This window comes from Haliotis rufescens, unplaced genomic scaffold, assembly GCF_023055435.1.
Source record: "Haliotis rufescens isolate VD_foot unplaced genomic scaffold, xgHalRufe1.0.p SCAF_109, whole genome shotgun sequence".
NCBI classification, from domain to species: Eukaryota; Metazoa; Mollusca; class Gastropoda; order Lepetellida; family Haliotidae; genus Haliotis; species Haliotis rufescens.
Genome location: NW_025963790.1, coordinates 250,492 through 263,214, shown reverse-complemented (window position 1 = coordinate 263,214; position 12,723 = coordinate 250,492). Strand labels below are relative to the sequence as shown.

General features: G+C 41.0%; 2 protein-coding genes across 2 annotated transcripts; both read left to right on the top strand.

The window, feature by feature from the left end:
* The first annotated feature begins 2,058 nt into the window (after positions 1 to 2,058).
* Positions 2,059 to 8,251, top strand: LOC124114868. The gene is made up of 5 exons (XM_048392089.1): positions 2,059 to 2,722; positions 4,172 to 4,255; positions 4,789 to 6,776; positions 7,836 to 8,103; positions 8,244 to 8,251. The coding sequence occupies exons 1-5, from the start codon at positions 2,059 to 2,061 to the stop codon at positions 8,249 to 8,251; spliced, it is 3,012 nt and encodes a 1,003-aa protein (XP_048248046.1).
* A 23-nt stretch (positions 8,252 to 8,274) lies between these two features.
* Positions 8,275 to 11,736, top strand: LOC125377950 (ankyrin repeat domain-containing protein 29-like). Its single transcript, XM_048392075.1, has 2 exons — positions 8,275 to 11,029; positions 11,411 to 11,736. Exon 1 carries the CDS (start codon positions 8,277 to 8,279, stop codon positions 9,741 to 9,743), a length of 1,467 nt encoding a protein of 488 aa, XP_048248032.1. The 5' UTR covers positions 8,275 to 8,276; the 3' UTR covers positions 9,744 to 11,029; positions 11,411 to 11,736.
* The last annotated feature ends 987 nt before the right edge of the window (positions 11,737 to 12,723 follow it).

Below are 12,723 nucleotides of genomic sequence, written 5' to 3'. Positions count from 1 at the left end.
CGTATTTATCTAAAAGTGGCGGACGTTTTACTGTATTTTTGTAGACTTTAAGAAAGCATTTGATTCTGTTGATAGGAAATTACTGTGGTTGTATTTAATAATGAATAAAGATGTTCATGGTAAATTATTCTCTGTACTGAGAAATCTGTATTCAAATATAAAAGAAGCTGTAAGCGTATCCAACACTGCCATTGCTGATTATTTTGATGGAGTCAGACAAGGTTGTGCTATCAACCCGTTTTTATCTGCAATGTTTATTTCATAATTTCAATTTATGATGGAAGATGCAGATGTAAGAGGTATATTTATAGATGAAGAATATTTGGAACTATTGCTATTATTGTATGCTGACTATTTATGTACTTTTTATTACAGTGTTATTGGTTTGCAAAGAAAGATTAATATTTATGAAACTGTTGTAAATCTTGGGGCGGACAGATAAATATGGATAAGACAAAATTATTAGTTTTTACGACATTATGAGAAGTGGTATTTTGATGGAGAGCTGCTAAAGACATCAACTTATTATAATTATTTAGGTATTATGTTTTCTACTAGGTTGTCATGAACAGTGTGTACACATACTCGTGTTACAAAAGCCAATGAAGCTTTGTTTGTTATTAAGCAATAACAGCATAAATACCCAAATATTCCTGTAAATATCTTATTTAAGTTGTTTGATCTTAAAATAAAACATTTTTTTGTTATATTGGACGTAGGTGTGGGGCTTCCAAGACAGAGCTGTTATTGATAGATTTCATGATAATTTTTGTAAATATGTATTGGGTGTTGGTAAACATGTATCGAGTACTGCAGCTTTAGCCGACTGCGGTAGACATGGACTTTATATAGATTACTACCAAATATATGTAAAGTACTGGTGTAAATTGTTAAGAATGTCAAATGATTATTATCCAAGACAATGTTACCTACTTATTAAGTTAGATTCATCAGGAAGGATTCAAAACGACTTGCACACTATAAGATTATTAAGTCATTGTTGACTGTTGAATATTATGTTCTATACATCAATGTTAGGCAAATACGAAGATTTGAACTGCCGTTGGGTTGTAATATCAGATGTAAAGAAGCTATAACTGTTAACCGAATTTGTAGGATGTGTAATAAAAATAGCATTAAAGATGAACTCCATTTTATATTTGATTGCGAGGCATATGTATTGCTGAGAAATTTATATATTTCATAAATTACTGACTTCTAATGATGTGTCAATTCTTAAAAAGTGTGCTTAGTTAGTTAGAGAAGCATTGAAATGTAAATATGTCATCTGCCGCCTAATTGACATATGTATAAATATATATATATGATATTTGCATCAGCTGTGTACATGGGCCGATTGCCTACAAACAGAAGTAAACTTACTATTGTATCATGGTCAGTTTAAGAATAACGTGCAATAATTTAGTGCCAGGTGTCTGCCTTCAGATATCTTTTTATCCTTCGTATCTTTATACACTTTCATCCTATCAGGCGATATATCTTTCGTAAAAAAAAGTTTTGAAAGCACATGCACAGCAACAGCTGCTGTTACCATATGTGATGTCAGAATACAATACCTATAAAATTGTGTTTGTTAATAGGCGCTTGGTTGGAAATATCTGACACCGCATTATCTCACAAGTCATAAACACATTATCTAAACAAGGAAGTAAATGTGAAACCAGGAGGTTTGAATTTGTCCACGACGGAAGGAGATGTAAACTAGCGATAACTAAAGTAGAACCCTGGTGACGTCCTGGTTGTACAGACGGGCGGACTGCCCGCACACAGTGACAGTCTCTCTGTAAGTTGTTCAACTTTAATACTGTTATATACTCCAACATACTGAAGAACGTAAACTTTGACAATAGGCATGCGCGTTTGTTCTCATGATGACATTTCGTATTTTCAAATCATTAGTATTTTAGCATCAGGTTTTAGCGTCAGTGTTTTGGAAGAAACTATTTGAATATCACTTCTGACGATTTTTGTAGGGTGGCTGTCTTTGTTGACATTTGAACCTGTTGCCCACACTTGTCTGAAATGATCTTGTGAAGAATGGGAAACGGACCATTGAGAAAAACTCGAGCTGTGACAGAGAGGAGACGTCAACAAGGGAGACAATCCACACCATCAACAACACTAGATGGCGCTGTGACTGGACCATCAACAGACGCTCCAGCAGTGACAGAGGGGAGCCAAAAGCAGGGGAGACAATTCACAGACGCTATAGCTGTGAAAGAGAGGAGTCAAAAGCAGGGGAGACAATCTACACCGAAATCAACACTAGATGGCCCTGTGGCTGGACCATCCACAGACACTGTAGCTGTGACAGAGGTGAGCCAACAGCAGGGGAGACAATCCACACCGACATCAACGCTAGATGGCGCTGTGGCCGGATCATTCACATACGCTCTAGCTGTGACGGAGGGGCGTGAAAAGCAGGGGAGACAATCCACAGACGCTCTAGCTGTGACAGAGGGGAGTCAAAAGCAGGGGAGAAAATCCATACCGATGTCAACGCTAGATGGCGCTGTGTCCGGACCATCTACAGACGCCCAAGCTGTGATAGAGGTGAGCCAACAGCAGGGGAGACAATCAACACCGACATCAACGCTAGATGGCGCTGTGGCCGGATCATTCACAGACGCTCTAGCTGTGACGGAGGGGCGTGAACAGCAGGGGAGACGATCCACTTCCACAACCACACACAACTACATAGGTGAGTCTTCCCCTGTCATCATGGTGACCATGTGTTTGGAGCAGCCTCTTGTCATGCTGAAGCCCATGGTTAGATTCAGTACAGGTTTACAATGAGTGAAGTCTGCCAATTTGGTATATCACGTCAATATCTGTAAAGTAGCATTATAGATTACGCAACTTATAAGATGTAAGCTAGGAATAAAAAATGATATTTTAACATCTATATTTTAAGTAGCCTGAAACATGCCTCAAGTTAAATATAACGGCATCATGGTTTCATATGTTACGAACTAACGACCATCTTCACGAAGGAATAGAACACACAAATATGCACACACACACTGAACATGCACATGGTCCAATATGTGTGTAAAAACACACCGGTAATTTAATGTTTAGCCCACCTTATTAGTGTCAACGTGAGGTTATGTCATGGGTGTTCCTCCATTGTCAATCAAACCTTTACTCTGTTGGATAGCACTGTGGTCTCACTGACTGTTTGTCTGTGTATTTTACAACAATTTATCATATGTAGTGTAGTCCAAAGACTTTCATCATAGGAAATAAATGAACATTTATATTTAATACACAATCGATTTAATCTGTCATATGACGACAACACAAATGAATATGATGGAAGTGGAATCACTTCGTTTCATTGCATCTGTTTGGATTGAATTAAAATGCTTTAATAATTGAAATGGTAAATCGCTTTCTTATCACAGTTAAGGTAGCGAGATGTACCTGTATGATGAATATAAACACTCGGCCTCCTTTCTGTGAGAGACAATATTCTGCTTTAACCTGACCAGTAACTCCAGGTGGTTACGTCTCCCAATATGACCTGTCCAACTCCTCTAACGTTGTTTTCCCGCTCTAGGTCGTTCAGTACCCCAGTATGACCTGTTCAACTCGTCAAACGTTGTTTTCCTGCTCCAGGTTGTTCAGTACCCCAGTATGACCTGTCCAACTCGTCTAACGTTGTTTTCCCGCTCTAGGTCGTTCAGTACCCCAGTATGACCTGTTCAACTCCTCTAACGTAGTTTCCCTGCTCCAGGTTGTTCAGTACCCCAGTATGACCTGTCCAACTCCTCTAACGTTGTTTTCCCGCTCGAGGTGGTTCAGTACCCCAGTATGACCTGTTCAACTCGTCTAACGTTGTTTTCCTGCTCCAGGTTGTTCAGTATCCCAGTATGACCTGTTCAACTCATCTAACGTTGTTTTCCCGCTCTAGGTCGTTCAGTACCCCAGTATGACCTGTTCAACTCATCTAACGTAGTTTCCCTGCTCCAGGTTGTTCAGTATCTAAGTATGACCTGTCATATCCTCCAACATAGTTTTCCTGCTCCAGATTGTTCAGTATCCCAGTATGACCCGCCCAACTCCTCTAACGTCCTTCCCTGCTCCAGGTTGTTCAGTATATAAGTATGACCTGTCAAACACCTCTAACGTAGTTTCCCTGTTCCAGGTTGTTCAGTATCCCAGTATGACCTGTCCAACACCTCTTACACTTCAGTGGGAAATCACGGTCATCGAGGCTGTGCATCACATGGTGAGTGCAGTCATTTTTATAAACATGACGCTCTGTGACCACTGAACCATCTTTTGTCTATGATAGAACAGATTAAATATAAGACAATGAAATGTTTTGGATAGAACGCAAACCATGTTTTAAATTCCTTTAGCAGAATGACAATATCCTTGCTTTTTTAAAAAAGTCTCCATTTTTGTATTTTTTCAAATTAAGCCCCAACCACTGCCCTTTGTTGTGCGAAAATCTGCACAAGATTGTTTGGCGGGTGCTGTTGGTGCGGCAAGACATCCTTACCTTTTTGCGAACGTCGAGTGTCTTCACTGATATTCAGTGATCCCTTTATATGATTTCTTTAGGATCTATGGCAGGATCAATAATATTTTTTTAGTTCCATATCGCAAACATAATGTTAAATGCTTTTTTAGCTTTAAAACCAATACTTTCCAGTATTCGCAATTATGTGTTGATGTGCTCTGATTTAGCCCCAACTTATATATCAATACTTATTTATGTGATGATGTGCTGTAATACATTTATGTCCATGTTTTCAGAGTCTCTTCGCATCAGGATCAAGCAGCTGAATGAAGTGTTTAAGGAAACTCACACTCTTCATAAAGCAGAAGAACTTCTGAAAAGGCACAAGCATATGGCAATTATTGGAGCTCCTGGAGAAGGGAAAACAAGCACTGCTCTCAAGATATGTGAGAAATATCTCCACAACAAATATGAAGTTGTGTTTGTCGATAATTTTGAGATATTTGATGTGGATACAATCATTCAACGAACATGTAACATGCTAGTTGTGTTCGATGATATATTTGGTTCTGTGACGGTTCCTTCTAATTGGGAGAAAATACACAAAGTCTCGACTGCCCTGGTTGACGCTTTATTTCAACAGGAACATGATGCCATGAAGCAGAAATCAAATAAGCAAGAAGAGACTCAAGCAGGTGAGATACAAAACAATGCCCTCAAGCTCCACTTTATTTTCTCATCCAGAAGCTACAACTGGAATGAAGGACGTGGAAGAATGCACCAGTTCAAGGTAAATCTCTTCAAGCCTGAAAGTGTCATTGATATGACCAAGACCGGCCTGACTACCAAGGAGAAGGAATCCATTATGAATTCGTTCGAGAAAAGAAGTAAAAAATGTGATATCTCAAACCAGAACAAGAACACCATTACTCAGTTACAAGACAGCAGGTTTGGCTTTCCTCTGATCTGTCAACTGTATTGTACCAACCCAGCCTTCCAGATGCACAACATAATTGACTTCTTTCAGAAACCTGTGACCTACCTGAGAGGTGACCTTGACGCCATTGTCCGTGAAGGCAGCAGCAGGTCGGCAACTCTCATTCTCCTTGTTCTGTGTGGAGGGAAGTTGGACCTTGTCTCCTTTAAGGCTAAAGAGAAGAATCTCACCAATCTGTTTCAGGCTGTGAAGGAGGAGATAGCGTCTTGCACTCAAACAGACATTGGCAAAGACATTCGCAACTTTACTGGCACTTATTGTAGGGTGGAGAATCATGTAGCCTCCTTCTCTCATCCATCAATCTATGATGCTGCAGCATGTGCCTTGGGGAATCTCAATGAAGTCTTTGTACTGGAACATTGTTCTCTGCAGTTTTTACTTGAAAAAGTAAGGCTCAACAAGAATGGTGACCTGCAAACAAGCTACACTGATAATGTCACAAACATGATCTACATCACCTCAAGTCTGCACCCGTTAGTGATCAGCAGATTGGTGGAGGGCGTCCGAGAAGGGTGCTTCAGATGGACAGTAGGCCACCCTGTATTCAGCTGTGTTCAAATAGTCTCCGACTTCTTGACACAGATGACGCCAGACTTGCCAGATGTTGTTCACAGGAAGGATAAGAGCTCAGGTGAATGTTTTCTGTATTGGGTTTCACTGTCAACTAACCATTCACTGTTTGAACGATCAGTGTCACTGATGTGTAGAGAGGGAAGCCTTTCACATTCTGTACTCGCTGACTTCTATGAGAGTATCATAGGCTGTACACAACATGGCAATCTCAGGCATCTTAAACATATTGCTGTTGTACTCAAACAACAAGGGGAATACGATGTAGACAGGAGGACAAATGGAGAGAGGACTCTGCTGATGATTGCTGCTGAGGCAGGACAGTTGGGTGTGTTCAACTTCCTCCTCCAAGAAGGCGCTGATGTTTCAGTGACAGACGAAGATCATTATAACTGTCTTCATCTTTCATGTAAATCAGGAAGCAAAGATATAGTAAATGTTATCATTGAGAAGTTTCAACATCTGGTCAATGGTCGTGACAGAAAGGGAAACACTCCTGCAATGTTGTGTGCCAAGTCAGGGCAGGTTGAACTCCTCAAGTGTTTTGTTTTACACAAAGCAGATCTTACTATCAGGAATGATAACAAAATAAACACTTTCGACATAGCATGTATAAACGGCCATGTATCAGTTGTAGAATATCTGCTGACATGTGAACACATGAGCATCCACAGAAGAGACAGATGGTGGAAACTAACCAAAGGTATGCAGGCAGCTGTGAGTGGACACTATGATGTTTATACTCTTCTTGTATCTGGAGATGATCTGTCACTTACTGAAAAATACAACAGTGACCTCCTGATGTCAGTATTTTACGGAGGTGATGCATCTATAGTGAAACACGTGCTGTCCTTGAAAACATTTGACATCAACAGACGAGAAAGTTTACGGAAACAAACAGCAGTTATGATGGCAGCTGAAAGAGGACACAATGATGTTTATAATCTTCTTGTGTTGGAGGGAGCTGATCTGTCACTCACTGATAAAAACAAAAACGACTGCCTGATGTTGGCATGTTATGGGGGTTACGTGTCTATAGTGAAGCACCTGCTATCCTTGAAAACATTTGACATCAACAGACGAGCGGGACGGTCTAAACAAACATCAGTTATGGTGGCAGCTGAAGGAGGACACACTGATGTTTATAATCTTCTTGTTTTGGAGGGAGCTGATTTGTCACTTACTGATGAAAACGACAGGGACTGCCTGATGTTTGCAAGTGAGACAGGTAACGTGTCTATAGTGAAACACCTGTTGTCCTTGAAATTACTTGACATCAACAGACGAGCGGGACAGTCTAAACAAACAGCAGTTATGATGGCAGCTAAAAGAGGACACTATGATGTTTATAATCTTCTTGTGTTGGAGGGCGCTGATCTGTCACTTACTGATGATGACGACAAGGACTGCCTGATGTTGGCATGTTTTGGAGGTAACGTGTCTATAGTGAAACACCTGCTGTCCTTGAAAACATTTGACATCAACAGACGAGACAGATTATGGAAACAAACAGCAGTTATGATGGCAGCTGAAAGAGGACACAATGATGTTTATAATCTTCTTGTGTTGGAGGGAGCTGATCTGTCACTTACAGATAGAGGTGACAAGAACTGTCTGATGTTGACATGTGAGGGAGGTAACGTGTCTATAGTGAAACACCTCCTATCCTTGAAAACATTTGACATCAACAGACCATCAGGATCAGGGAAACAAAGAGCAGTCATGATGGCAGTTGAAAGAGGACACAATGATGTTTATAATCTTCTTGTGTTGGAGGGAGCAGATCTGTCACTTACTGATGGAGACAACATGGACTGCCTGATGTTGGCATGTTTTGGAAATAAGGTGTCTGTAGTGAAACAACTGCTGTCCTTGAAAACATTTGACATCAACAGACGAAATGGATCACGGAAACAAACAGCAGTTATGATGGCAGCTAGCAGAGGACAATATGATGTTTACATTCTTTTTGTGTTGGAGGGAGCTGATCTGTCACTTACTGATGATGACGACAGGGACTGCCTGATGCTGGCATGTACTGGAGGTAACATGGCTATTGTGAAACACCTGCTGTCCTTGAAAACATTTGACATCAACAGACGAGGAGTATGGTGGAAACAAACAGCAGTTATGATGGCATCTAAAAGAGGACATTATGATGTTTATAATCTTCTTGTGTTGGAGGGCGCTGATCTGTCACTTGCCGATAAAAACAACATGGACTGCCTGATGTTGGCATGTCATGGGGGTTCCGTGTCTATAGTGAAACACCTGCTGTCCTTGAAATTACTTGACATCAACAGACGAGGGGGATGGCTTAAGGAAACAGCAGTTATGATTGCAGTTAAAGGAGGAAACTATGATGTTTATAATCTTCTTGTGTTGGAGGGAGCTGACCTGTCACTAACTGATGAATACAACAACGACTGTCTGATGTGGGCATGTGAGCGACGTCACGTGTATATAGTGAAACACCTCCTGTCCTTTAAAACATTGGACATCAACAGACGAGATAGATCAAGGAAACAAACAGCAGTTATGATAGCAGCTGAAAGAGGACACAATGATGTTTATAATCTTCTTGTGTTGGAGGGAGCTGTTATGTCACTCGCTGATAAAAACAACAACGACTGCCTGATGTTGGCATGTTATGGGGGTTACGTGTCTATAGTGAAGCACCTGCTATCCTTGAAAACATTTGACATCAACAGACGAAATAGATCACGGAAACAAACAGCAGTTATGATGGCAGCTGAAAGAGGACACAATGATGTTTATGATCTTCTTGTGTTGGAGGGCGCTGACCTGTCACTTACTGATAAAAACAACAACGATTGCCTGATGTTGGCATGTTATGGGGGTTACGTGTCTATAGTGAAACACCTGCTGTCCTTGAAAACATTTGTCATCAACAGACGAGAGAGATCACTGAAACGAACAACAGTTATGATAGCAGCTGAAAGAGGACACTATGATGTTTATAATCTTCTTGTGTTGGAGGGAGCTGTTATGTCACTCACTGATAAAAACAACAACGACTGCCTGATGTTGGCATGTTATGGGGGTTACGTGTCTATAGTGAAGCACCTGCTATCCTTGAAAACATTTGACATCAACAGACGAAATAGATCACGGAAACAAACAGCAGTTATGATAGCAGCTGAAAAAGGACACTATGATGTTTATGATCTTCTTGTGTTGGAGGGCGCTGACCTGTCACTTACTGATAAAAACAACAACGATTGCCTGATGTTGGCATGTAAGGGGCGTCACGTGTATATAGTGAAACACCTGCTGTCCTTGAAAACATTGGATATCAACAGGCGAGAAAGGTCATGCAAACAAACAGCAGTTATGATGGCAGTTGAAGGAGGACACTATGATGTTTATAATCTTCTTGTGTTGGAGGGCGCTGTTCTGTCACTTACTGATAAATACAACAATGACTGCCTGATGCTGGCATGTTTTGGAGGTAACATGGCAATTGTGAAACACCTGCTGTCCTTGGAAACATTTGACATCAACAGACAAGATAGATCAAAGATACAAACAGCAGTTATGATTGCAGCTGAAAGAGGACACTATGATGTCTGTAATCTTCTTGTGTTGGAGGGAGCTGATCTGTCACTAACTGATGAAGACAACAATGAATGTGGACATGTGAGGGAAGCAGCGTGTCCATAATGAATCACCTCCTTTGCTTGAAACATCTGGCCAAGGTGAATGAAAATTCAGCCATAAGAATAACGAGTCCATTACTGCAGTGAGTCAGTTTAACAAAGTCCCAGTCACGGGCATAAACACAACAGTTTCTGAGTTTGCCCACGTGCTACCGGAGTCTGCACGTGCAGCATTCGGTGTAAAATGTTTTCGACCCTGAAAGTACCCAAGACAGATAAAAAACAAGCCATGATTTATGCCAAAATGTGTGTTAAACATATTTATTTCCGTAAATTGTACACGTACTGGCTTTGTGGCTAATGCGTTTGCTAGTCACCCCGAAGACCCGGGGTTCGATTCTCCACATGGTTACAATGTATGAAGCCCATTTTCCAATGTCCCCAACCGTGATTTTGCTGGAATAGTTCCAATAGTGGCGTGAAGCCCATTTCTGGTGTCCCCCGCCGTGATATTGCTGGAATATTGCTAAAAGCGGCTTAAAACCCCACTCACTCACTTACTCACTCCAATAGTGGTGTAAAGCTATATCCATTAACTCACTCACGCATTGGTGAATGAAAAATCAACCAATTCACTTTATCAATAGCTGTTATTTGTCCTCAAGTTGCCTTTATTGCACAACTCAATCAATGTCTGTAGTTTGCGATTTTAGTTCTAAAAAAAGAGAGCGTGCCAGCAGAAGTCTGTAAGCTGTTGTCTCTCTCCATAACCTGGAGAATTTGCCTCGGTGTGACAAATGATATAGGTTTGTATGGGTTCGGATTCGCTTTTTAGGAATACGAGTTATCCAGTCGATTAGGTACGAGTGGGTACGGGTTGTCCAACGGGTGGGTACGAGTCATCCAGTTGATTGGGAACGAGTGGGTACGTGTTGTCTAACACCTTGGTACGAGTCATCCAGTTGATTTGGAACGAGTGGGTACGGGTTGTCCAACATTTGGGTACGAGTAATCCAGTCGAGTAGGAACGAGTGGGTATGGGTATCCAACACTTGGGTACTAGTCATCCAGTTGATTAGGAACAAGTGGGTACGGGTATCCAACATTTGTGTCCGAGTCATCCAGTTGATTAGGAACGAGTGGGTACGGGTTGTCCAACATTTGGGTACGAGTAATCCAGTCGATTAGGAACGAGTGGGTATGGGTATCCAACACTTGGGTACTAGTCATCCATTTGATTAGGAACCAGTGGGTACGCGTATCCAACATTTGGGTACGAGTCATCCAGTTGATTAGGAACGAGTGGGTACGGGTATCCAACATTTGGGTCCGAGTCATCCAGTTGATTAGGTACGAGTGGGTACGGGTATCCAACACTTGTGTACGAGTCATCCAGTTGATTAGGAACAAGTGGGTACGGGTTGTCCAACACTTGGGTACGAGTCATCCAGTTGATTAGGTACGAGTGGGTACGGGTATCCAACACTTGTGTACGAGTCATCCAGTTCATTAGGAACAAGTGGGTACGGGTATCCAACACTTGGGTACGAGTCATCCAGTTGATTAGGAACGAGTGGGTACGGGTATCCAACACTTGGGTACGAGTCATCCAGTTAATTAGGAACAAGTGGGTACGGGTTGTCCAACACTTGGGTACGAGTCATCCAGTTGATTAGGAACAAGTGGGTACGGGTTGTCAAACACTTGGGTACGAGTAATCCAGTTGATTAGGAACGAGTGGGTACGGGTTGTCCAACATTTGGGTCCGAGTCATCCAGTTGATTAGGAACGAGTGGGTACGGGTATCCAACACTTGGGTACGAGTCATCAAGTTAATTAGGAACAAGTGGGTACGGGTATCCAACACTTGTGTACGAGTCATCCAGTTGATTAGGAACAAGTGGGTACGGGTTGTCCAACACTTGGGTACGAGTCATCCAGTTGATTAGGAACGAGTGGGTACGGGTATCCAACACTTGGGTACGAGTCATCCAGTTAATTAGGAACAAGTGGGTACGGGTATCCAACACTTGGGTACGAGTCATCCAGTTGATTAGGCACGAGTGGGTACTGATGCTATGTTGGTGTAAAATATTGTAAATTTAATTAATGTGGTTTTAATTAATTAATTGATGTATATCATGTTACCATGTGATTATATCTGTTCAATCTTTGGATGTATTTTAATGATGACAGCGATGTTTGTCAGGGACTATTTCTTGTCTACACTCTTGCATCATGGCTATTTTTAGAAAGTAAGTTGACATTTTGCCTTGATAAACAAATACCTAATACACTAGTTATTGAAGATTTCCCGATTCCTCTAGCGTGTTGTAGAGTATATTTCACTTTGGATATTAATGGTAATTAAACTTGATTGCACTGAATGACTTATTCCATCCGCTGTTTGTCATTTCTAAGGTTTCGGTGACCTGTCACTTATGTTTATGTTTGGCATAATGACTGTTAATAACTTGGATGTCCGTTTTCACATCAAAGTCATAGATTCATGATAAAGTATTTTCCTGTTGTCTACACTATACATGCATTATTCAGACACATAGGCACACAATATATACGTTCCTGTATCTCTTGAATTTGTACCTGTAATATGATATTCGTTCCCTGGTTTGACATACGTTGCCAACAATTCAAGGCAATATTGACAATATGTTTGTCCGTTTTTTCATTTATCATTTGATAAGTATTTTAGTCCATCTTGTTACTGTCCGAATTATTAAAGGACATATAGGAGAACATCAATACCTGGAATGAGGGTTTATTTGCCGCTTGGTCTGAACCGTGCTTGTCCTTAATTTTGTAATATCAGATATCAGCACAAAGCAGTTTTTGTTTATCATGTTTTATCTATTCGGTTAGTTGTTTGGTTGTTTAACATCGCACTCAGCAATATTCCAGTTATATGACGGCGGTCTGTAAATAATCGGGTCTGGAACAGACAATCCAGTGATTGATATCATGAGCATCGATCCACGCAATTGCCGTTCTATTCGGACACTTTGTACATCACGAGGACAATACCA

Coding starts and splice junctions, on each gene's coding strand:
- LOC124114868 (XM_048392089.1), top strand. CDS start 2,059: ATGGGAAACGGACCATTGAGAAAAACTCGAGCTGTGACAGAGAGGAGA. Junction 4,256..4,788: donor TCGAGGCTGTGCATCACATG/GTGAGTGCAGTC, acceptor CCATGTTTTCAG/AGTCTCTTCGCATCAGGATC. Junction 6,777..7,835: donor CCAAAGGTATGCAGGCAGCT/GTGAGTGGACAC, acceptor CTTGTGTTGGAG/GGAGCAGATCTGTCACTTAC.
- LOC125377950 (XM_048392075.1), top strand. CDS start 8,277: ATGGACTGCCTGATGTTGGCATGTCATGGGGGTTCCGTGTCTATAGTG.